The 27,845-nt window shown below is 39.0% G+C and overlaps 1 protein-coding gene across 1 annotated transcript; it reads left to right on the top strand.

Moving 5' to 3' along the window:
- The first annotated feature begins 22,150 nt into the window (after positions 1 to 22,150).
- Positions 22,151 to 24,376, top strand: LOC139736304 (uncharacterized). The gene has a single exon (XM_071647033.1). It carries the CDS (start codon positions 22,151 to 22,153, stop codon positions 24,374 to 24,376), a length of 2,226 nt encoding a protein of 741 aa, XP_071503134.1.
- Positions 24,377 to 27,845: the final 3,469 nt, after the last annotated feature.

Below are 27,845 nucleotides of genomic sequence, written 5' to 3'. Positions count from 1 at the left end.
GCACACAAAACAGCAGGATCGATTTCGTCTTTTGTCGATCATTTTCGTTAAATTTTCATTCATATTCGTCTCATATCTCTATCCGGTGTGATTTTCCAGTCACGTTTTTTTTTCTGTAACCGTTCACATTTTACATTCAGGAGTTAACATACACACAAGTGTCCCCCCCCCCCCCACACACACACACAGAGAACCACAGACACAGACACAGACACAAGCAATCCGAAGACACACTGGTACAAACAGACGTACCATCTCGCAAACGAAACACTGACAAACGATTTCTAGGCAAACATGATTTGCCTAGAAAAATTTAAGTGTAGAATTGTAGCCTGTTAAATTTCAAAGAATGGATAACATGATTATATTTGCTGCTTTCCAGGGTACAAAATTTGCTTCATGCATTATGATGCGAAAACCTGAAAATTACGAGTTAAAGTTCAAAATGTGACACTGACTTACTGTCCTGGGTTATGGCTTTTGACTGTCGTTTATCCTTCAATCAGTTTTGGTTGGAAGTCATGTCTTTCGTGTGTATTGTTAAAGCAAATGGTTAGGGAATGATGTGTAACGATCCAATTTACGAGAGAAAGTAAAAATATGTCGACTTAAAGTTGGTTCACCATCAAAATAAAGAATCGACAACATCGAACTAATTTGAATGAAAAATTCATGAAATTGTGTGAACAAAAACGAATTTGATCTTCACATTTTACGATCCGTCAGCGGGAGGGATGAATTTGAATGACAATTGACGATTCTGAATGCTACGTCTGCGAAAATGTTTGACGAAAAACGAATTACACTGACAATTGACGAAATTGAAGTTAGGGTTTGCGTTCCACGTGCTTCTCAGGACGAAATTGAATAATGAATCTTTGAAACTGAATGACAAAAGTGCGAAAATGGATGGGAAAACCTATATTAAGCGACTTTACAATGACGAGGAATAAATTGAATTACCTCGCTCTTTAATAGTAACATCCACAGGATGAGGGAAGAGAAGAAACTTGAAAAGATACAGAAACAAATATGATAGAACACAAAATGATATAATTTTATACAAAAAGTGCATGCACAAGTTGTAAAATTATAATCATTTCGCGGGATTCTTGCTGGGGTTCAATGACCAGATTTAATAGGTTGTAGCCTTGGCCTACATGTTCAAAATAATGTATGAATTGTATGCAGATTGGTGACAGTTTCATCCCAAAATCGATTTTGAAAGTCATTACCGCTCTTCACTAAATTGAATGACCTACTTCAGCTCTTTTTTTTTTTTTTTTAGTCAAGCACTTAGAGCAAAACTAAATGACCTACATTTCGCATTCGCGTGTACTATGTGCGACATTGGATAGGGAGACCCGATAGAATAGATAACAGAGAATAAAAAAAAAAAGCAAATCAAGGGCTGCGAACGTGTGTGCAATTTATTTTGTGCTTTTTTGTTTGTATTTTGGGCCAGTGTTCTCTCACTTGTGTGAATGTAGTTTGCGTAATGAAATATATAAAAATGTGTTGTAATGAGGGAGGCTAGAGACTGCCATCTTTCCGTTTGAAATAGGAGAACCATTCCAGTAAAAGCTCTGTCGAATTTGAACTGTAAATGAGGAAAATGTATGCCAAATGACTCAATTGAATGGACTTTATTTGAAAATGAATGACGAAAGACGAATTTGAAAGTAAGATTGGCCTATTCCAGACATACCGCGACGAAATTGAAGTAGAAATTTGTGAAATTGAATGAAAAAAGTTTGAAAATAAATGGGAAAAGTTATATAAAGTTTTAATTCAGGAACCACCCACCTCTCTGAAGTGACAGGATAGTTATCACCATAGCAACATGGTGTCGCTGTAAAAGTTGCATCATGGTACTTAATTGAAGTACACTAGGAACCTGAACAAAGGGAGAGAATATGCTTGAGAATTACACAAATATCACAAAAGTATAATGAAGTTCTTGAAAGTAAAGCGAGTTAAGCACCATTTTTAAACATGTCAAACAAAATTATCACCAAATGGGGCAAACTAACCCCCCTTTCCAGTGATGCTTCACTTGTTACAATGAAAGAAATTTTCCTATACGAATGATTATAAACATCGAAACACACTTTTTTTTTAATCGCAGTTATCTACAAACTAACACCAATGAAGTTAACTCGTTTAACGATCAAATTGATCGCACATAATTGACGATAATCTTACGTTGAACACGATTAGTCTGGGTAAGCGATTCTTCAAGCGAAATTATATTTCATTCAAGTAGATTTTAGCAGATGGCTTCATGAATGCACTACTGTTGGAATAATTTAGCGAAAGAAACATGTCGTTGATTATGTCATTGTGATAAATACCACCCTGATTACACAAACGTATGAGATATCAAAAAAATTAACTGGTATACCGGTAATTCTTGATATCAGACTAGTCAAGCTAGATATTTGCCCTTTTGGCGAATTATATTGCGTATTTATTTATTTATTTATTTATTTATTTCAACAAATTTTGACAGGATAACAAGATCAGCAAGTGAGTGCTGTTTTACATCAAGGTCCTGTACAATCCAACTATATAAATTCAAAAATCATGTTACATAAATATAAGCATAAAAACCACTACAATTAAACAAGCAATCAGAGCTGAAAGGAGCAATCGATACGTTAAACTGAAATCAGTAGTAACCAGATCTAAGTATGATATAATGAAACAATAATTATGATAAAAAGGATATATTAAAACAGTGAATCAAATGATGCAAGATTATATACACAATCATACCATTTGGTGTACAAAAGGAATGTAAAAACTCTGCCAGAAAAGACTTGTATCAACAAGCCCACGATCATAAAAAGCAGATAGAAATTGTATGTAAAAATCTAAACTAATAAATAGATTACATGCAATCCGGCAGTCATGCCCGTTTAACCGAAACAGTCGAATGCATGTATACCCATAACACACAATCAAGGATTCACGCACACATAATTTGCACCAGGCAAGTTTGGGTAACACAGTGTGACGAAAAAAAAAATAATATGGTACATATTGTGTAAAAACGGGGCGTTTGATAAAATCTGTGAAAATACATTTTCTTATATAACAATCTAAAAGCTGACAATGACTTTGATTTCTTTAAAACATTTGGCAGAGAGTTCCATACCTTTCCTCCTGCATATCTAAAGCACCTTTTAAAACACTCTACATTCGGTTTAGGTGGTACCACGTTCAAAGAATCAGCTGCTCTTGTATTAAACCCATGCCTGTCAAAAATCATCTCAATATTATTGTACATTCGGGTGGGGGCAAGTCCATGGATGCATTTATACATGAGCGTTGACAAAAATAATTCCTTCTATTTTCAAATGCTTGTAAATTCAAAACCTTGATAATGTCATTCGCATTTGCAGTTTCGTAATCAAAATTTGATGTGATAATTCGTGCTGCCCTCTTTTGTAATCGATAAAGAATATTTCTATTTTTAGCAGAGCAATTTCCCCAAACGGAGCATGAATAATCAATACACGGTTGAATAACTGCAGTATACAAAAGTTTAAGTGAATCTTTATCCAAAAATTGGTTCATTTTGCGTAACATAAATAATTTCATAGAAATAGATTTGGCTAAATTTTGTACGTTTGCATCCCACTGAAGATGGTCGTCTATTATAACACCCAAATACCTAAAATCACGAACCTGTTCAATCCTTTTTCCATCAAGAAAAATTTTCAAACTTTTGGAGCACCGTGGACTTAATAACATTACCTTAATCTTATCTAAGTTAATCCCTAATTTGTCAAGTTGTACCATCTATATATCGAGTTCAGATCATTTTGCAACATTGATGTAACTCTATCAGTATCTTTGTGCGAACAATAAATTACTACATCATCTGCGAATACATTACAGGAACATGAATATACAGATTCGGAAATGTCGTTAATAAATATGAGGAAAAGTATAGGCCCAAGTACACACTCCCTTGTGGTACCCCTGTCGTGATACTTTTGGATGTTGAGAGATGACCATGGCAAAAAACATTTTGACTCCTACCAGTTAAATAATCAGAAAACCATTTCAATTGTTTGCCCTTGATGCCATAACATTCCAACTTATGCAATAATAACGTATGATCAATTGAATCAAAACACTTAGAAATATCAAGAAAACATGCAGCAACTACTTCACGATCGTAAAGACTCCAACCAAGCATCAACAGCTCGATGGAGACAAGTGTTAGTTGAGTGATGGGGCAAGAATGCGGCTTGGTCTATGTTAATCAAATCATTTTGCTGAAGATATGCCAATAACTGATCTTTAATCTGCTTTTCAAAAATTTTTAACACATGACAAGCGACAGAAATTGGTCTATAATTTGAAGGGTCATTTTTACTTCCTTTGCCCTTGTATATAGGCGTCGTTTTAGCCCTTTTCCAATCAGTGAGAACAATTCCATCAGTCAAACTCTTATTATATATAATATAAAGTGTTTCAGAAATGACAGGAGCAGCTATACATAACAACTTAGAATCAAAATTCAGAATGTCAAGGTTGCTATCTTTGCCAAGATTTATGAGAGAATTACGAATGCTATCGACAGAGACACAATCAAAAATAAACTCATAGATACATTCAGAATGATTCCATTGAAAAGTACTTTTACCACATTCTACTATTTGTTTACCGACATTAACAAAATATTCATTCAATTTATCAGCAGTCAATTCCATCGGAACGTTATCTTCTTTACGTTTTCTACCCGTGACTCTATTCAGTTCTCTCCACAGTCTCTTACAGTCATTTTTACATTTATCTAACATAACATTCATATACTTCTTTTTACTACTGCGTCTAAGTTTTGTAATACTGTTTCTGACTCTTTGATATTCCTTCTTAAAAAGAGGTTGGGATTCACCTTTTTTCTTTAAATAGTCTCTTTTATAAATCCGCTTTACAATATCTTTTGTGATCCATGGACAACATCTCTTTTTAACTCTTACCCTTTTTAAAGGGGCGTGCATATCACATACTTGTAAGAATATAGTTTTCCATTTTATCAATTTTTCATTAACTCCTTCTGCCTCATCCGTGAAATCATTCATTGAAAAAAACTCTCTGAAGATCATCCAAGAACCTAATCTCATCAAACGCATTAAAATCACGGAAGACAATTTCTTTATGTTTCCTATCAGTACTTATCCTCATGTCAACACATGTATATATAAGATAATGATCGCTGATTGAAATCTTAGCTACATTACAGACAGTATGTTTATGAGGGAAACTGGTAAGTATATGATCTAAACACTTTGATGATTTATCTGTTACCCTCGTCGGCTTATGAACAATTTGTGTTAACAAAAACAGATTTTCAATCAAATTGATAGGATTATTACACAAATTTTCATCAAACTTATAATCTTAATTCAAATCTACCAAAATCACATTCTCTTTATTTTCATCTGTTATTTTCTCAGGAATATCCAAACAACAATCAAAATACAACCTACCTGCATTAGGTGGTCTATATACACAACCAACGATTATATTTTCCATCCTAGTTTGTAACAATTCAATCCATACAGCTTCCAGAGAGTCTGAAAATAGGTCCTGTCTTATAATAAAAGATAGCGTTTTATGAATGTATATACAAACTCCTCCACCACGTCTTTTTTCTACTCTATCTTTTTTTGCGTACAAGTACATAATCATCAATTGATATCAAATCATCACTAATCAATTCGTGAAGCCATGTTTCAGATAAGCATAATAAATCAAAGTGAATCCTGTTCGGTAATAATCGAATTTCATCAATCTTATCAATAAGACTCCTGACATTAAGACGAGCGATTTTGAAACCTTTAACACGTGATCATATAGAAGAACATTTCGAATACTCATTTCTTGACAAAACATTAGCAGGAGGGTTTACTGAGCTTTACGGAGCAAACTTTTGCTTTGTGACCGTATTGAGAGCAACGTCTGCATTGAAGTTGGATACCATGACGGCATGATCGCGCCCGATGATTAGGCTCACAGTTCGCAGACGTTGGGATAGGGGGACATAGCATTATTTGTTCCGCGAACTACTGAAGCAAAGGATGGACGTAACATGGGTTGAGGCGTGATGGTGGGGGGTATTCCATAGTGTGACGGATGAGTGAACTGGGTATATCGGGGAGGGCGGACTCGCGTATTGAATGAATGGGTTGTTGCTGCAGGTTGTTGAAGAGTTGGGCGTTGTCGTGATGGAGGGGCTGCGAAGTTTGGAGGGGGTACATTGAACATTGCAAAACCAGACATGGGTTGTTGGGTATCAAGGCGAGGTTGACTCACATTTGTTGGGTCAGGACGGTATACAGGCCAGTATTGATGACGCGGAGGTGGTCGCTGTGGAGGAGGGGGTGGAGCGTTGGAGTATGTGGGTGGAGGGGGTTGAGTAGATTGTTGGGTAGGAGGTGATGAGTTTGGGCGCGGACCTCTCGCTGTACCGGGAGGTGTGGGTTCATTGTCGGGAGGTATGCGCATTCTTGAAGATGTTTGATTCGACTTTGGTGGTGTGGGGCATCTGGCATTAGAGGGAGCGTCTTGTAGCGCAACGACAGCATGTTGAATTCTTTTCACATCCATACACAGCTGGTCGACACGAAAGTGTAGGCTTTTACACCTCATACAAATGCGTTCCATGCCCTTACATTTAAGAGCACAGATTTCGCAGGTGTTTTGTTCCTCATTGTCAGATGGTATGTGATTCACAATTGAACTGTTCCGTGAACAGTGAAGCGAGTCATTGGCACTATCTGAGGTTATATGCAAGGCAAAATGGCGGCAAATCTCAGAGTTTAAATCGTGTGAGTTGAAATTATATGAGTAGCTGTCAGACCTGTTTTCAAGTACTTATTTAAGTATGTCAGTTCGATAACCACTCACACAAACACACACACACACACACAAGCACACCCACACCCACACACCCACACACAAACACACACACGCATGCAATTTCAATTGCAAACGCAAAAAAAAAAAAATGGAGAACCCATTCGGGAACCTAAAAGATTCCAAAGAAAAGAACAAGTTGATCGACAAAGACAATTATTGTAAAAAACAAAAATGGCATAACGTGAGAGACAACAGTATAAACTTCGGACGACCATATTTCTGACAGACTTCAATTTAGTTCAGTTTAGTTCAATTCATTTCAACTCACCTCTGTTCAGTTCAATGCGATAAACAGACAATGTGGAATGAAAACAGTAAACAACAACAGTGGAATATTGTCTACAAATTATTCATTGTCATAATTAATTAAGAGATCGACGTGAAGTAAACAATATGCCATGGCCAGCGGAACGGGGGGGGGGGGGGGGGGGCTCGGCCCCTTTTCACTTTTTTTTTTTTGCACCATACAAAGGAAACCATAAGGTGTTACCACTTTGGGACCCCCTTTCCAGTGCCACTAGAAAGAAATAGATAGAAACTTGAAGTGTGAGCTCGGTAAGACTTTGCTTGTTTGTTTGTTTGTCAGCTGAAGAAACACGGAAGTGAGCCCACCCCCCCCCCCTCCCCACACACACACTTTTGAAAATGCTCCGTCGACGGTGTATGCAATGTGTGACAAATGGATGGACTTCACTTGAGTCTTTGAGGCAGTGACGTCTGGAGCTCATTTTTAATAAATTTCAGCGTGTATTTGCATATACATCTTATTACAGTAACTGGTAAAAAAATGCGATGTTCAAATTGTTAGCTTATATATTTACATGAAAATAAGTAATACGCTGCTATTCATCACGATGCAATTAAAATCAATTAGATAATTGAAACACAAAGAAAAGGAAACACAAAGGAAAGTTCATAATGTTTTCCGTCAGTAGCTAAACCAATTAGCATTCATCAAATATATATTTTCAATTGCTACCATCTTGTGACTTCAAGAAGTAGACAAATTCTCCTTCTACATGTCTCTCACTGAAAGAGAGGTGTAACAAAACAAAATTTTTGTTTTATACAGATGTATGTCAGGCATGTTTTAACCTACATTTCTATCGTTTGAGTTCCTTGAAAACAAATGACGAATTCAAGAACCTTATGATAATCAATTATATCATATTGTATATTGTAAATGTTTGCCGGAATAAATGATAATAAAAGATAATGACATAAAAAAACTTATAATATTATCATATTGTACTTTGCAAAAGTTTGACGTAATGAAAAAAAAAAACAAACGTTTGCACACAGAAATTTCTAGTGATGATGTCACAAAGTCATACACGATAATGCCACTAACACCAAACAATACACGCTTCTTACCTGTGTTTCCTGACTTCTCGATCTGCGTCACGACGCAATAAAGTTTTTTAAAGTGAATGCCACAGATTAGCTCTCCTAAAACGTTAATATACAGCATATGCCACTGGTGGCGCTCAGGTACGACGGTTGATGTAGTTGTGAAGTCGTATTGTCATTTGTAAAAAGGCTATGTGTAAGGTGTGGCCGGTCGGTGAGATATCGTTGCGCTCTGACGATATAATCTGAGAAACCAACAACTAGAAAACAAAATATGCCGAGAGAAAATGAAGATATATTGTTTCCATGTATGTGGAAAATATTTTCTCCAGAACAATTCTTTCTGTATGAACGTATTACGTAATACATCCTTTCAAAACTTAAAGGACTAGATTACACGCGGAAGAACCAAGTTGTGGAACATACCTCAATGTATTGACGTTATCCTATCTAGTCAATGAAAAAAAAAACTATAAAAATGTAGACGAATAATTGTAGAGATCTCCCGAATACACAAGCTCACACAAACACACACAAAACACACACACACACACACCTACACACACACCAACACACCAAATATCAACAATACAAGTGCATTTGTACACTCCTCAGATGAGATATGATGATTATCATAGAAATGTTGCAATCTACAGAATGCTGCGGCTTTCAAGAATACAGAAAAAAATAATACATACAAATTTGGAAGCCCACGTCATATTCGTGCCAGGGGCTTTGGGAAGTGACGCGGCAGAACGCAGCAAATGTACGCAGGTCACAATCTAGCATGCAGCCACGGGATGGTAATAAGTACAAAACGCCGAAGGTAATCATTAATGTATGACACAACTTGATTCAATCATTTTAGTGTGCACCGATATTTCCAATAGCAACATGCACACTTTGATATTTTGCCACGCAAAGCCCGGTGAATGTTGTATCCTGAAAAACATAGATGTATCATAACATCGTTTCAGAAACAGCTGTCTGGTTATCGCTATCTCAATGTTTCCTACTTCTTCATGAAGATTACCACATCTATACCATAAGCAAAGGTAAATGACATGTTTGCTAAATTGAAACATAACCATTGATAGCAAAGAAATGCTGCAACCTTTGCTTTACACATGACTCTATCTTACCTAAAACTGAAGTCCCCGGTGTGTTTTATCACAAGACTGAATAATAAAGAAAATACGGACTGATATTTGACATTATTTTCCACATTTATCATCTTCTTTCTCCAGTGGGGTTATTTTCAGTCAAATTGGCACTATTTTCTCACAGTCGATTCGTATGATCTTCAGTATTATCTGTATTCAAAATTTATCACTGTCATCATTGACATGATTATCATAGCCATATTAGTAACAATTATGATAACATTAGCCTTGAGAAGATGATGTACAACTGTACTATATAGGCTTACATGCTGCTATTATAATTATTATTACTGCTAGTATTATTATCATTATCATCATCATCATCATCATCATCATCATCATTTTTATCATTATCATTGACATTTTTCAAAGTAGTAGAAGCGCCAGAAGAAGCAGCAGTTCATTATTCATAGTGTGGGTGGTGTGTGATATGGATTTTGAACCTAAGGGCCTGACTATACATCCACAAGGCTAGTCGTCAATTCCCAGCAACCGAACATTACAAGCAACTATTGACGACCAATCAGCCACCAAACCCCAAAATCATTATCGCAGACTGGCTACCGACCGGTTGCCGCCCGATTGTCGATTGTTTGCGAACCATTAGCGACCTTTTGGGGAGAAGGGTTCGCATCAACGATGAAAAAAAGAAAGAAAGATGAATAGCGTACTGCTTGAGGAAAGGTTTGCAATTAGTCGATGTTAGGTCGGCGACTGATTGGCAACTGGTCGTCGACTGGTTGGCAACTGTAATGAAAACCATAAGTTATCAGACGCAGTTTGGATCATTGGTGCTACATTCGCTGGAACTCCCTTATACTCCCCTTCCACAGAGGTTTGTTTGTTATCATTTTTTTCTCTCTCTCTCACCGGTCTTTTGTTGGAAATATTTTTGTTGTTATTGTTGTTGGTGCTCACGGCCACCCACCCAAGTTCATTATTGGATCGCAGTTTCATGAATCCGACTTGTGTTAATCGACTCTCAGGTCAGTATTATACCCCATTCCACAGAGATTTTCTCCCATCGGTCACTCATCGGAAGCAAACTTTATCGCTTCCGGCCACCAACCGAAGTATATCGGATCGCAGTCCGATGGATCAGACTTGTGTTAGTCGACAATCAGGTCAGTGTCAGACCTGTCGGGTCGTGATCCCACGAGGCAAGATTGTTCGATGAGGATCACGCGCGACATGTCTGACGCTCAGCTGATAGTCGGCCAACCAAGTCGGATTCATTAGACTGCTATCCGATACACTTTGGTGAGTGGCCGGTAGGAACAAACTTTGCTTCCGATGAGTGACCGATGAGAAAAAAAAAGATGAGGCGAGATCGTCCGGTGAAGGAACAGAATCTCTTACGCGCGCCTCTCAATCGAATCTTCATAGATCAATAGGGAACACTGCGTGATCAGTAAACGGTGCGTGAATGAATGAAGAGGAATGCATCAATTGCAGTATAAGTAGGGCTTTAGTAGTGATTAGTACATGAGTAATATGGTCGGCTACAATTCGGCAAATGATCGGCAATAGGTAGGCAGCAAGTTGCACACCAAAAATCTTCATCTTAAATCTGCTGACCTTTTTGAAGATCAATTAAAGACTAGAAAGAATAATGCCGATCTACCACCCTTGTCGGTATCGAAAATGTCTTTATTGCCACCTCAATATTTCAAGAACACACATTCATTTATACAGACGCAGTTTCTCTCTCTCTCTCTCACACACACACTAACATGCACACACACACACACACACATATAACGATCCACGGCACCTTGTTGGATGAATCATGTCCAAACCGAGAGAGGAATTAAGAGGTGAAAATCAAGGAACAAGTGAGAAGAAAAAAAAAGGAAAAAAAAAGTACGATTCAAAGCCGAGAAATAGATATTAGGAAAAAACATAACACCGGTGCAGGCCAAAAGAAAGAGAGAGAGAGAGAGAGAGAGATGAAAAATATTGAAATAGAAATGAGATTCCTGTCGGGGAGGGGGTAAAGTACAAAGAAAGACATAAAGGGACATCTTCGTGGTTATGAAATCGTATTGCACAAGACATCGCAATGACCTGCTTTAGTGTGCATGTATGCAGGTTTTTAGGGGTTTGTTTTTTAGTTGATGAAGCATGTATTCACCTTGGTAATATAACAATATAGGGCTTGATATCAAATGCTTTCGGGGGGGGGGGCATAGGAGAGGGAGAGAGAGAAATGAAAGGGGAGAGGGAGGACTTTCCTAGAATATTGAGTTGGGCGGAACGAGATTAGAACTATCAAATTTTCGTGAAATCTGTCTTACCGGTTGGAAAGGCGATCTGTGTGTGTTTTTTTTTTTATAAGCTCTCATAAAGTATGCATGTGACCCCTGATGTTGTACTTTCAGTGAGTGATTGAATTCAATTACTGAAATGTCTCGGTGCAAAGCAGCATAAATGCACCCTGACGGTTGCACTCTCTGTGTGTATGTTTTATAATGGGAGGGACAATCTGACAAGATTCAATATCCATTACCCCATCAGATCGAGACGTATCAATTTGAATTGACAAGTGCTACTACATACATAACTTATTTCATTGTGGAAGGCCTACTTTGTCACAGTGACTGACCATGTTCACTGAAGTTCTTTTTATACCTGCAGCATCGTCATCTTTTTAAAGACTGAATCACAAGGGGCATTTGTGAAAGATCTGTTACTAGGCACCAACTGGCAGTCTTTCATCACTGTAGAGTTGTAACACATTGGAGCTTTGCTTATCCAAACGGATGAATAATCGTGATGCGTAATAATGCAATGAAAACGCAATAAAAATGTTCTATAATTCATTTTATGTGACCGTGCATTACAAAACGAGCAAAAAGATTCGTGCCCTGATTTTGATCAGATTGAGGACTGATTGACAACTCGAAATAGTCGAAATGGGTAAACCTAGTCATTTTTTTTTGTCCATTCTTACCAGTCAACCTAGTCAACTATCGGAGAGTGCAGTATATGGTAAATTATGTATGCTATAATGGAAATCTACATTTTACCTGTATTTCTACTTAATTATCTACATTAATCAAAAGGTGATTATAATTATGGCACACTACACTGTACAAAATGTTAACTTATTTTTTATTCGTACCTCAGTCTACAAGGAGTCATTTTTTCATTTTAAGCTCCTCAAATCTGAATTTTACTCCACTCTAATGGTAAATGTAATTAGACGGTAAAACAGTAAACTTTCAAGCGTATTTACTTGAAAGGTACTCTGGAATTACAATCAATATGACTCTGAATTAGTATGAGATTATAATAGCACAATAGGTGTGTGTTTGTGAAATTGTTATCTCGTGTATTGCTAATGTAGTTGTGTATGTTTGTTTGTGTATGTAAGTGAGTGTAGGTACATGCGCCGACTTTTTTTTTTTAATCACATATCCCGTTCCATTCGGGAACCTGGTATACCTGGTTACCGTCCTAGGCGTCAATTGCTATACGGGAATCATGATATGTAGGTTCCTGAAATAAGACAGTGCCTGCATTCGTGGTCTAACTTCATGTTTATATAATGTGTTATGCTTCGAAGAAAAATAGCTTAAATAGAAAGACTAGAGTTTATGCTATAATCTGTTCTCTTTCTGTTTGAAAACTTCGTGTATCGCATTATTATTTGCCTTGTTAAATTTCCCAATGTAGTGTTCCTTGTTTCGCGATCAGGGCTGAGCTTAGTTCGTTGTATCGGTTTTCGCTGACCCCATTCAGATGCCCCTTATGTGTATAACAAAACAGTTTGTGAGCCCATCTGCGCACTTTTTTTCTTACTTTATTACAATTTACTTTTACTGTGGAAGGGGGGGGGGGGATAAATGTACGTCCATAATAGACGCACGTTGTACGTGCAAGAGTATATGCTAAAGCAATGGTAGAAACCGAGTAACGTACACGAACACTCTAGACATGGCTCCATGAATCTGAGCCTGGGAGCAAAATTAAGATCGCTTTGTTTTGGAGAAGGGATGAACGTTGTGGCATTTTATTCCGTCTTCCTCACAATCCTCATCAAAACTTTTGGTGATGCATACGTTTTTTACCCATGAGTGTTAAATCACACTGTTTCCACCATCGTAATATCGTTTTTATTCTTCATAATATTTCTTTAAAATTTAGACCATTCTTTTTTTTTTTACTCTAGCATCTCTGGAAAAAGACCCCCCCCCCCCCCATTTCAACTTCATGAACATAATATTTTCCAAATACGGATAATACGAGTTTATCTGTATCCTTACCCATACACACACACACACACACACACACACACACACACACACACACTCACATACCCACACAAGTGATGATGATGATATTCTTTTTGTTTATTATCTTTTGCTGAGAGATAGAGCCCTCTAATGTTCTTAGCATGCATATCTGCTGCCTCAAACCATGCACATAGATCATTCATTTTATCACAAAACGTGTCTCTCTTAAACCTCCCCCGCTAGTGCTAATGACTATGTCGTTAGTGTGGTTAATGTATTCAACATGATTCAACTGTGTAATAATTCAGATTCTACGCTATATCACCTTGGTTATTACTGAATGTCATGCGTTGAACTCTCTTTTTTTTGCTAGCTTTCTTTTCCCCCTTCTTTTACGCTTTCTTCTTCTTTTCATTTATAAATCCGTTCTTCTCATCTACCTTTTATCTCCCCCTTATTATCTTTTACTACTTCTTTTTCTCCTCTTTCATTTCCTTTCATCCCTTCTCTCTCTCTCTCTATGTCTCTCTTTCTCTCCCCAGCAAATACATAACGTTTCCAGAACGTTTCCTCAACGTTTTTTTTTTTTTTTTCGAGATCAGTAAGTCTTTGTCTAAAACAAACATTCATATAACGTCAGAGTTTGGACGCAATTTTTTTTTCCCGCAAAGCACATAGTTTTTAGAAAACGTTTTACTAACGTCTATGGACTATAACAAACTGGAATTTAGTATGTCTGCTACGTCTTTCTTGTTCATTAATTTCTCTACGAAACGTTTTCTATTAGCTCTGCTACGCCTGCGTCTGTAATGAACATTTTTGAAAAAAAAAAATGTATTAGGCCCTTAGGTCTTCTTTTCGTTTCAACATTAAGAATATTCATGCATACTTAATATTCAAGTATCGAAATCTTAAATTAAAAAAAAACTAGTGGAAATATATAAAAAACTTTGAAATCTATATGAAGTAGTCGTGCAGGGTTCAAATTTTTAACTACATTAAAATCGTACTTATGTTATTATTCAGTTATTCATTTTTTCAATTGTGTTATGAAGAGGTATTTTCATATTTTGATAGACCTAATTAAGGTATGTGTGATTTAATTTTAGTAACCATAATAACGTCCTCACGCATTACAACAGTTTTGTCGTAATATAAAGGAATGTGATACATAATAATGCATTAGTTAGGATTATACAACACCTCAGAATGATGTCGAATTGTGATTGGCCAAGAACATGTCACATGACATTCAATAGAAAATACCTACCAAACTCATTGAGAGTGACAGCCATACAATAGGCCCCTGGCATGGGCCTATTGCACGGCTCGAAGGTACTATAGCACGGCTTCGTGGGGGGCTACTAATGCATGGCCGCTCACAGAGTTCTGTGGCTCACAGCAGCAAAGCGCCAGCAAACTACATTGTACGTACTGGCCGGCTGCGCTGCGATGCGCTGCCGGTAAACAGACCAGTCGCGGCGGAGTACTGCAACGTTAACGTGTACGCGCAGCTACTTTACCTAGCTAGTTGCATGTATTGCGGCCTACCTACTGCTGTGTTTTTAGTTTTGACTCTGATCTGCTACGTGGACCATAGTGATCCCAAAATCAAGACTTCATTTCAAGTTGAGAAACCGTAATTTGATTATTTTTATGTGTTTTTATACAAAATCATTTTCGGAAATAGAGAAAGTCTAGACCTACTACTAGATCTACCGACATTTCAGGTAAGCTTAACAGTCAGGCCTAACTCGATCTAACGTTAGCGTAGAATGGGTAGACCCTGCGGAGTTTGTGATTCCTGTGACTGTGTGGTCGAATCATGACGAGTGTTTGAAAGCAGTACACAGGGTGGTTTACAATTCTCGGCCTAATTGTTACATTTATTTTGGGCCTTCCTGAGTTAGCGGTCACTAACTTAGTACTGTGATTGTGGACAAGGTGTTGTATAAAACGAATAATTTATGATTTTGTTCGTGCATTGGGGCACGTAATACCGCACTCGGCGCGAGATTCGCCACTGGTCTATTCAACGCGGCGCTACGCGCCTTGTTGAATAGACCAGTGGCTTATCTCGCGCCTCGTGCGATATTCGTGCCCTATGCACTCACAACTCATAAATTATTCGTATAATATGATGTAGTAGGTATAGGCTGGTGGTAAGACATTGGGAACAGGTTAGGATAGGATTATATCGGATTTGTGTTAGGATTGGCATACGCTAATTCGAGATTGTACCTGTACAAGGTTTTTTGAAAGGCTCTTTTAACCTTCTTAAAACGTTTATCTAGGAAAGAATAAACATTCCTGATTTTTTTTAAGTTCTTTTAAACATTTCTTAAAATTATTGTTATGCACATTACGTTTTATCCTTAAGTGGAAAAAAATTTACATTTTAGTGATAGTTGTTAGGTAAAAAGAAAGAAAAACATGTTTCATTTGCGTATGTGTGTGTGTGTGTGTGTGTGTGTGTCACTCGATCCAGTCATCTCTAATTTAATCTGATTTACATGCATCAATCTACGCACAGGATTTCACGTTGCGCATGTCGATGATGTTTTGAATTTTATATCCACTGTGTTTTCCTTGTGTAGTACATTTTCTCTCCGTACTTTTGTAATCCAGGTATTGAGCTGCGACTTTTGATGATAAACATAGCCATTCAATTTGATTCAGTTTACATGAGAAATTAATTCAACACATATTTTCAACTTAGGCTAGATAAATCCTTATAATTTATTCGTATGACTACAATTCTGGTAAAAACCAAATTTCCAAAGCTTATGTATATTATAAAAAGGGATACAATACCTATGAAGTTGTAATAATATGCCCTACAATTCAAAGTTGACAGACTCGTTTTTGCAGCAACCATAGTATTATGGCAGGGGGATACAATCCAAGCCATCCCACATCCGCGACCAGACACAGCTTTTACATCCCAACCCTCCCCAGCAAATTACTGTAAAAATCGTGAGTTTTATTGTAGCATTAATGTATCATAATCATACTTAGATTTAGTAGATACGTAAAAGTAGATAGTCATCTATGGTTGAATTCATTATCTTCATCTACCCACTTTTGTCCATGCTAAATGATGGTCCGGCATATTCCTTCCTACCTCTCCCCCGTCCCACTCACAAGTTGATTATCTTATTTTGCTTCATGGAGTTGTCACGTAGGGTAAATTGTTGAACGAACTGTCATTTACATCTGTCACATTGGCGGACTTAAATAATACTCGATTACACTCGTGCCATTCACTTTAATGTACAATTTAATAAAACAATTTGTGGAATATTTACAGAACTGAAATCAAGAAATTGTGACCAACATAAAAGGCAAAATCAAAATTCTGAGTGATATAAATTAAATTACCATACTCTTATATTCGACAACCATGTGAACGGGACCCTGACTTGGTCCGGTTCCACCTGTAATTTTGGCTTGACACTTGTTCAGAATAATCATAACAGCTTCACTATCAATTCGTTATCCCTGACAACACTGCTATCTGCTATCAAATACAACACTGTTTGGTTCACACCACCGTAGTGCTGATCCTGAGATGACCAGCCTGCACGCACGACGGTTTACCGGGGTTATAACATTTGTCTTCAACTACACTGCTTCCGTTTACATCCGGGTTCTGTGCTAACCCGCAATTATCATGCAGCATATAAGTGCCAATATTTAAATTATGTTCACATTTCATTCATCTTATTACCAATTTCACATGACATTCATATTTTTCCTTCACCGACACTTCCACGTCTTAACCAATCATGTCTACAGGGTGTCATGCACCCGCCAGGTTCATCGCTCACCTGCGTTGTCCACAGAGTCACATTAATTGTCAAACTGTTCGCTTCCAGAACATAACTAATTCGTGGGTGGAGCGTCTGTTGCGACACGGATTGTCGCCCCTACACGGATTGTCGCCTCCTGCTCGGGGCGACAATCCGTGACGGGCGTTGGCAGCACGGATTGTCGCCCCCGCCACGGATTGTCGCCTGGCGACAATCCGTGACGAGGGCTGGCGGCACGGATTGTCGCCCGCCCTCGAAGCACATTTTGCTGGGTAATATCGTTCTGGACATAATCATTGAAATACTAACACATAACTTACATGGCTACATCCATGCAAACATGCCATGTAAAAAGTCATGGTGAGGTTTCAAGGAAGTGTGTATGTGCGCGTGCACATGATAATTTAGTGTCCGTTTGTGCGTGTGTGTGTGTGTGTGTGTGTGTGTGTGTGTGTGTGATGTGTTTTTTAGCTGCGCGTGGGGAGGGATACCTAGTAAGCTGTTGCTGGCATAAACGTTGATATTGATTTTATCAGCAGCTTTGAATTTGATGAGTTTGTTTGGCAGATTTGTATATGAATTCGGAGTGGAGCTTGCGTGCGGGCGGATGCTGCTTTTCTGCATACGGTCCATTATGTCTTATTTATCAACATTGGGAAATCGTTTCATCAGGAAGGAATGTGGTATCGGTTTGGGTGTGCGTTGGTATGTCGGAAGAGGGTTACATTTCGTTATTGCAAAAGTTTGTTATTCTGAAGGCTCATTCGTCCGAAGGCTCATTATTCCGAAGGTTAGTTATTCCAAATTTCATTTTTGGATCAACGAACCTCTAGGTATAGGGAATTGTGTATTTCGGATAAATGATCGAAGCTTCGGAAAAAACGAAACTTCGGAATAACGAACCTTCGTGTGTGTGTATGTGTGTGTGTGTGTGTGTGTGTGTGTGTGTGTGTGTGTATTTGGGTTGGTGAATGTGGGTGTGGTATGATTTAGGTTTTGTTTAATCAGGGGTTGGTGGGTTGGGGATTGGATTTGAGGAAGGATAGTTATAAATGGTATGGCAGATGTTGGTAGGATTAAATATTTGGGATAGATGTAGGCCTTACATGATCCAAACCAATATATTCAAGGAATGTAGGTTTGGTAGGGCCCTGCATGTCAAAACTTTCTCGTGAAGAAATTATTGGTAGGGTTGGTCTATAATCGAGTTATCTGTGTTGAAGTGAGATTATTTGTGGTATAAATTGACAAATGGATTTGTTTTGTGTTTCGAATTGCCATTTGTAACTTTTTTGTTCATGTTACACCCAGAATGGGTCGATTTATAAATGATTTGAATGAAATCAATAAATATCAAGGAAAAAAGTGTTGAGTTGGTTTATTTGCATTATAAGGATTTGTTTGAGTGTTTGTTGGTTTTTGTTTGTATTACGTATGTATTAGCGGTGTGCAATGGCAGTTCGTTTGTGCTAAAATCAACTAACGATTGACAAAGAATAGTGGTATGGACGTTCTAGTTGATAAGACTGATGGAAGAAAATGACTGCAGTGAAAAATGAACAAAGACAAATAACATTTGGGGAGGGTACCTCCCTCGTATGTATTTTCTCTCGGTCTCTCTCTCGCCTAGCCCGCCTCACCGCTGATATTGGTTGACACACCCATACTATTTTTAGATCAACGCTGGTGTGAATTCTTTAAACACGTGCTCATACACTCTGAAGGCGTTTGTATTGCCACAATAGCGCCACTATATTCCACATGGTTCCTGGACAACTCGACCGCGGGATAAGTCGTCCCTGGACAACTCGTCCCTACCCCTGGACAGCTCGACCGGGTCGAGTTGTCCAGGGTCAGGTTTGCGATTGGACAACTCGACCCAACTTTATTTGTGCCAGATTTTTGCAGAATAAAACACATTTTAGTCATTAAAATGGCATAGGTTAGTGGAATAATGTATGAACAAATGTTTTATCACATTTTTAAGGCAATTCCTATTTATTTTTTGATGCTGCGAAGCAATATTTCACGGTATCTTCCTTGCTCTGAGAATCTCGGTGACGGAGCTTTTTCTTGTGACGACAGCCTGTATGGTAAGGTGACATTTGTTGAGAAATTTCCATTAAATGCTTATAACCAGCAATAAAATATAGTATTTTACACAGGTATATGTGTTTTCTATCCTTAGTTACATTTTCATGAGCAGAGGAATCATTTCAGTATGAAAAATGAAACAAATGTCTACAGAATGTCGATTCGTCTTCGTTCGTACTTGTTCGGTTTCCATATCATGGGCCATGGGACGCGGGGGACGCGCGCTGCTAGCTGTTAGCTGAGAGGCTAGGCTGAGCGTGGGGCTCGCTCGTTCCCTGGCCACCAGACCCCCCTCTCACCGATACCACCAGCCCAACTTGTGACGACGCGACAGCCTGTTTGGTAAGGTGAAATTTGTTGAGAAATTTCCATAAAATGCTATTAACCAACAATAAAATTGTCAGGAGAGAAATTTATCTTTGATTTTGCCAGTGAAGTGAAATTGAACTTGTCCTAGAAAGCCACTAGGTCAAACTACAAGAAAGTGACTGTCTGGAAATTCATATTAAATGAGACAAAGTAAAAGTAAAAGAATAAACTGGCATAGCAACAGCGTGTCTAGATCAGTTAAATTTAGACAAGGCAGTCACATGAAATGAGACAAAGCAAAAGTTAAAGAAATAGCATGGCAACAGCATCCCCGTTTGTAATATTATGTATTAACTCAGACTATAGAAATTGAGTGAATAGAGGTGTTATGTAATAGCTCCCATCCAGGTGGTGGCTAGGAATTTTCTCTAGCTCAGTCGAGACTCAGCTATGTCAGTGTCACTAGGGTGTTGGTTGTAGTTTATTGTTCACAAGTTCATGAGTAAAGATGTTATGCAACAGCAGTCTAGACGATGGCTAGACATATTGTGTAGAGTTTCAATAGGGCTATATTTAAGCATGATGATTGGATGATTTCTTTAGTGTGGGAAAGGCATGAAAAAGCAAGTGTATCGGAGTGTAAGGGATTTTAGTGTGAACATCTATGGTTAGGAAAGCTAATAAAAAGCTGAGTAATGTAGAGGATCGGGGAGAAATACTTTGATCAGACATCCAGCATAGATCTCCGCTTAGGCAGCAGTCGTTCTTCAGGGGGTTTTCTACGTCGGTGAGATGCGAGCTCCAGCTGCCGATAAAACTGAACTCGGACAGTTATGATCCGAACTTTGGAACGGAGCTCAATCTCCATTTGCCTGCTCGCCGTCGTTTGAGCTCGGGCATCGCAGGTCAAGGCATGAGTGTGCGTGGTAGCAGGGACTAGTGAAGGCCGAGGAGCTGAGAGGACCGCCGATAGGGTAGCGTCTAGCTGAGTGGCCAAGTCAAGGGGTGCTTCCAAGAGACAAGCCAAGCGACTGTGCCGAGGTCGACGACGAGGGTATCGGACATCGATGACGACTGAGCCAAGCTGAGGGGATCACCAGTTCAGGTCATCCAAGATAACCTAAGTTATGTATTTGTGATTTGTTTCATATTATATTTTATGCTCAATGTATTGTTATGAACGAGAAAGCTGCAAAGATTTGAAAGATTAAACTCGAACATAACTGTATACGAACAGTTTGAATTTCCATTACTTTGGTGTCAGAGTAGCAGAGAGAAAAAAAAAAGTCACTCACGTGACAATTTGGAGGTCCCACCGAGACCCTGCTACCTGATTGGAAAAAGTTATTCAGATACTCTTTTAACATGCTTTAGGCTTAAATGTGATGTTTGTGTTTGATTCATGATTGAAGTTTCATTGCTCGATCGTACGCATTACCGTCATATATTGCATGTTATTATTGTCGATATGATAACCGTTTCGTATGTTTGATCGGAAACATTACCCCAGTGTGAATCGTACGAATATGTCGCCTTACGTGACAGTTTGATTGAAGTTTTTCTCCCCAAGGTTATGCCCTTGGTGTTGCCTACTAGAGGCACATGTGTGATGTGGATTCGGGTATTGAATCTGTGTGGAGTGTTGCTCCGTTTTCAAGGTTACGCCCTTGGTGTTGCATCTTATGTGCATGTTTGATTGATTCGGGTTTGTGTGCATGAGTCTATGTGGAGTGTTACTCCTTTTTCAAGGTTACGCCCTTGGTATTGCCGGTTAGAGGCAGTGTGATAGATTCGGGATTTGCGTGCATGAATCAGTCTGTGCGGAGTGTTACTTTATTGCAAGGTTACGCCCTTGGTGTTGCCTGGTATAGGCATGTTTGGTAGATTGTATTGGGTTTGTACAGTCCCAAATCAATTGTATGCTCATTGGGAGATACAGCTCTAGTATGCTTATTGACAAGGCATGCTTGGTATGTGGAATGTTTGTTGAGTGAACTCGTGTCATTTCACATTGCCTGCATTCCAGTACGCTTTTGACACGGTACTAGCGGTTTGATATGTGGAATACTTGTTGAGTGAATTTCAGCTGTTTGTCATTTGCAATTGTATGCTCGTTCGGAGATACAAATTGTTGTTAAGTACGCTGGCTGCAAGGCAGTACTTTTGTCGGACTTTGATAGCTAGGTGCTAGTCAGCTGTTTTGTACGACTACACGTTTGCTTAGTCTGGAAGTTACATAGTCAGTATGGCTAGTGTTGAGCAAATCAGAGAGTTCTCTTCATTAGGCAGAGAAATGGGCCTTAGTGGTGGTGAATTGAGTAGCTTTGTTTCAGAGCGATGCCAGGCAATTGAAGCTGATCGTGAACGCGAAGCTCTAGAAAAGGCGCGCGAACATGAAATAAAATTAGCACAGTTGCGTATAGAGGAAGGAACAGCGAATGTTGGTAGGCCCCAGTTAGCTGGCTTAAAGCTGAAAGTAGGTCGATTTGATGACGCACATGATAAGTTTGATGCTTATGTCACAAAGTTCGAAATGTTGATGAAAAGTCAGAACATCCCGGTAGACATGTGGGTGTTGTATTTGATTTCCAATCTAACAGGCAAAGCGTTAGATGTTGTGAATCGGATGAGTGCTGATGATCGCCAGAGTTATGCTACAGTGAAGCATGAGTTGATGTCATATTATCATCTCACTGAAGAGGGGTATAGGCGGAGTTTTAGATCAGCAAAGCCAATGAAGTTTGAGCGCCCAAAACAGTTTGCTACTCGAATGAAGGGGTATTTTGATCATTGGGTGGAAGAGGCTGAGATTGGGGATACTAGGAAGGATCTAGAAGATTTGATTTTGCAAGAGCAATTTCTGATAGATTGTCCCAGAGAAGTAGTTAGGTTTGTTAAGGAACGAAAATGTAAAGATTTCAAGGAGGTAGTCGATTGTGCTGAAATCTATGTAGAAGCTCACGGTCCTCATGCATTTTCGGGTGTACAGAGATCGGAAAGAAACCGATCTGATTCAAAGCCGGATAGCGAACCACCCCAACAAAGTCAGGTCAAAAGGAATAGTACGTATCAGAAACCGGCTGATGCTCAGTCAAAGGCGGGAAAGACTATGGGAAATAGGACTTTTCAGGGCAGGGGTTGCTATATGTGTGGAAACCCAAATCACATGAAAAGAGATTGTCCCATGTTGTCTAGGCCTGTATCAGCTCAAGGTTTGATGGGTGCTGGGGAAGGTACGGCCCCAAAAGTAGACATGAATGTGGCGAATGAGGTGTCGCGGGGTGAGCCCGAGCCGGGAGTTGTTGGTTCGACGGCAGGTTGTTTCCTCCTTGAGAGAGTGGTCAACGACTTTGAGTGTGTAAAGAATGAAGTGGTTGAAAAAGGTGGAATGACATACAATGATGTCGCTGCGAAGGCGAATCGTATGCCGGTTGTGTCTGGAAGACTGATGCCAGATAATACACCCGTGTCTGTTTTGCGTGATACAGGTTGTAGTACGTGCGTGGTGAAAGAGAAATTGGTTAGAAATGACCAATTAACAGGTCAACATCGGGCAGTGAGGTTGATTGACGGTACGGTTAGGCGTTTTCCCGTGGCTAAGGTAGCTGTTGACTCGCCATATTTTGAAGGAGAAGTTGAAGCCGTGTGTATGCCTGATTGTTTGACTGAGGTAATTATCGGGAATGTAGAAGGGGCTCGTGAACCGAGTGACCCCAATCTACATTGGGTCCCAAAGAGTGTTGTGTCTGACCCGGATGTAGAGGTCATTACCCCGGATATGGGTCTAGAAAGTTCAAAGGATGGTGTACAACAGGACGTCGAGGTCGCAGTCCCGGGTGAAGTGGATGATACTGGGATGGCTGTTCAAACTCGTGCACAAAAGGTGAATGATTCGAGGCCTAGTAAAGGTTTTACTGTTGCAGATCCTGTTGATAATGTGCGGTCGAGTGAATTTCTAAAGGAACAGAAAGATGATGAGTCGTTGCGCCCTCTACGGCGGAAAAGAGGACATGTTGATAATTTCAAGTACGAGTTCGACTATGACTGTGTGGCCGACGTTGATGATGTTGCCAAAACGTATCACATCAATTTGTTGGAGAAGTACTATAGTCGAGGTGAAGAGGTACCAGTGGCCAGTTGCTTTGAGGTTGAGGGGGTCGAAGGTAAGGAGGAAGTTGTTGAGGTCATGGCTGACGAGGAAGATATGGCAGAGGCTGGTTCTGATTGGAATGGGGAGATGTCCAGTATGCCTAGTGTAGTGCAGATGGAGTTTGTTGACATGGTAACAGTAGATCCAGTCCAATGTGGAATCTCGTTGACGACTGAACGACCAGTGCGATCTCCGCCTCATAGGGTACCTCAGGCTATGGAAGAGGAGATTAGCAAGGAAGTTGATTCCATGTTGAAATTAGGAATAATCGAGCCTTCTAACTCTCCGTCCATTGTGCTAGTCAAAAGGCCGAACGGCTGACCTCATGAGTAGATTGCTGTAACTGTTGATATTGTTGTTGTTTGTAATGGTCCTTGCTTTTCCATTACATGTTGATGAGGTAAGACTCAAAGAAAGAGAAGAACATAATGATGAAACACATATTTGTTGAGTTGTCATGAATAAAATAATGCGCATGTAACTTCAAATGCTACAAAAGCTTTTCTCTCTCTCCTATTTCTCTTACAGGATCAGCGAATCGCGATTATAATGTAGATGTAGAGGGATTAAGAGTAGGGAATAATGCTTAAGGCTTGGTTTAATCTCACAGTGCACGTGTTCAAGTATATATGAGGTATTAGAACACTAGGCGTACTAAGAGGTAGCAGGTGTTAACCAGGTAGCAAGATTACATTTCAGTAGATTTTCATCCAGATAAACATGTAAATATCAACAATATTATTTTGTTGTAAGGTTTGTGCAACATAGAAGTATAGGGAAATGAAAGCCAAAGTACGCACAAACATATTAGGATATCTGAGCAAGAATGTGTGATAGTAGAGATATTATTGCTAAAAGGTATCATTATAGGCAATGAAGATTTTATGTATACATGTTCGATGGTTCTGCTTTAGTTATAGAAGACTTAAAGCTTATGCATTTGAAGATGATGTATTAAGTAAGCTATAAGGCCTTTATTAGGAATACCAACAAAGCGAAAGTTGGTTGTTAAAAGGCTTGGGAGATGATTATGAAGTTGTTTCTTTTCAGAACAAGGATGGCAGAAGAGAAAAGGATAGTGTAATGTATGATGTATATATGCTGTTGATGTTGATGTCTATCAGTCTCTCTTTTGAACATATGCATATTGACATACATTGTGAATAGTATGTTGGTTGATTGAATAGCGTGTACCATAAATTTCTGGTAGGATATAATTTTGATATCCCAATTATATCTTAAGGTGGGGGATATTGTCAGGAGAGAAATTTATCTTTGATTTTGCCAGTGAAGTGAAATTGAACTTGTCCTAGAAAGCCACTAGGTCAAACTACAAGAAAGTGACTGTCTGGAAATTCATATTAAATGAGACAAAGTAAAAGTAAAAGAATAAACTGGCATAGCAACAGCGTGTCTAGATCAGTTAAATTTAGACAAGGCAGTCACATGAAATGAGACAAAGCAAAAGTTAAAGAAATAGCATGGCAACAGCATCCCCGTTTGTAATATTATGTATTAACTCAGACTATAGAAATTGAGTGAATAGAGGTGTTATGTAATAGCTCCCATCCAGGTGGTGGCTAGGAATTTTCTCTAGCTCAGTCGAGACTCAGCTATGTCAGTGTCACTAGGGTGTTGGTTGTAGTTTATTGTTCACAAGTTCATGAGTAAAGATGTTATGCAACAGCAGTCTAGACGATGGCTAGACATATTGTGTAGAGTTTCAATAGGGCTATATTTAAGCATGATGATTGGATGATTTCTTTAGTGTGGGAAAGGCATGAAAAAGCAAGTGTATCGGAGTGTAAGGGATTTTAGTGTGAACATCTATGGTTAGGAAAGCTAATAAAAAGCTGAGTAATGTAGAGGATCGGGGAGAAATACTTTGATCAGACATCCAGCATAGATCTCCGCTTAGGCAGCAGTCGTTCTTCAGGGGGTTTTCTACGTCGGTGAGATGCGAGCTCCAGCTGCCGATAAAACTGAACTCGGACAGTTATGATCCGAACTTTGGAACGGAGCTCAATCTCCATTTGCCTGCTCGCCGTCGTTTGAGCTCGGGCATCGCAGGTCAAGGCATGAGTGTGCGTGGTAGCAGGGACTAGTGAAGGCCGAGGAGCTGAGAGGACCGCCGATAGGGTAGCGTCTAGCTGAGTGGCCAAGTCAAGGGGTGCTTCCAAGAGACAAGCCAAGCGACTGTGCCGAGGTCGACGACGAGGGTATCGGACATCGATGACGACTGAGCCAAGCTGAGGGGATCACCAGTTCAGGTCATCCAAGATAACCTAAGTTATGTATTTGTGATTTGTTTCATATTATATTTTATGCTCAATGTATTGTTATGAACGAGAAAGCTGCAAAGATTTGAAAGATTAAACTCGAACATAACTGTATACGAACAGTTTGAATTTCCATTACTTTGGTGTCAGAGTAGCAGAGAGAAAAAAAAAAGTCACTCACGTGACAAAAATATAGTATTTCATATAGGTGCATGTGTTTTCTATCTTTGGTGACATTTTATGGGCAAAGGAATAATTTCAGTAAGAAAAACGAAACAAATATATCTATGTCGAATCGTCTTCGTTCGGTGGATGTCCACACCGCGGCACGCTGCTGAGAGTGGCTCATGCTACCACCGATACCAGCACAACGGGATACCGGCCGCGGGCCCCGCGAGGACTGTAGGGCTGGCAGTCGTGCAGCTCGCTCGATGGGTGGAGCTAGCTGTGTCGCTGCGTAGCTACGAAGTCGACCGTGATCTTTTCTTCGACATTTGAACTAAATTCCAGTCAATGAAACTATTTCATACCTTTCTCTTAACTTTGAACGATGTTATACTGACTAAATGGTTTGAAAAGTGTCTGAAATTTTACCAGCACTGTATTGATTCATAAGTATTAGCCATCAACAACATGACGACCAGTCTTATCTTGCAAGCCCAAATTCTCTGTACTACCACAGACACTACCAACAAGCTATGGAGAACCTGACTCCATATTGATTCAGTACTATGGGGACCAGTACTGTACTGTACTGTCAACAAATAATGGGGAAAAAAAGATAGTGACAAAAAAAGGAAATAAAAATTTTCACTCTTTTTCTTTTACTTTTTTTGTGGTTGGTTTGTTTATTTCTGTTTTTGCCAAAAAAAAGAAGAAGAATTGCCCTGCATGTCTTGCATTCATAAAAAAAAAAGAAGAAAAGAACAGGGAGTACATGATGAGGTACTGGCTGTCTTAGCTTGTCTGAAAACTTCAAATATGTAATCCTCTATTTTTTTTTTTCTACGCACTTCTCTCTCGGTCTTTGCCGAAGATACTATTTTGAAGAAAAAAAAAATCTTTGAACTTACACTTGAACACTTGTAACTTATATTTACCGGTGATTTCTGACAGTGCTTTTCTGAAGTAGTTGATATGATCTGAACTAACCCTCTTTAAGAAAAAAAAAAGGAGGGATGTTGGAGGGGGGGGGGGGGCATCCCAGGCCTGCATAGAACATCATTCTAATGCCCTGGACACAGTTGTGTCAGAAAAACAGAAATGTATAATTCTTAATTTCATTTTGTTACATATGCATGATACAGGTTACATTGTCTCTCTCTGTCAAACTCACAGGTACTTTTATTTTACATTGTCTCTCTCTGTCAAACTCACAGGTACTTTTTTTTTCTTAAAATAAGATTATGGTCATAATAAAAAAAAAAAAATCTGTATGGTACGGTACTTAAAATTTTGTCTTTGCCAAAGATATATAAACCTGCGAAAACTGTTTGACGTTACAGATAGTT

The sequence above is a fragment of the Diadema antillarum genome, unplaced genomic scaffold, assembly GCF_040938485.1.
Source record: "Diadema antillarum isolate AM-2024a unplaced genomic scaffold, OU_Dant_1.0 seq00000636_RagTag, whole genome shotgun sequence".
Classification (NCBI taxonomy): Eukaryota; Metazoa; Echinodermata; class Echinoidea; order Diadematoida; family Diadematidae; genus Diadema; species Diadema antillarum.
This window is presented reverse-complemented; position numbering and strand designations above follow the sequence as displayed.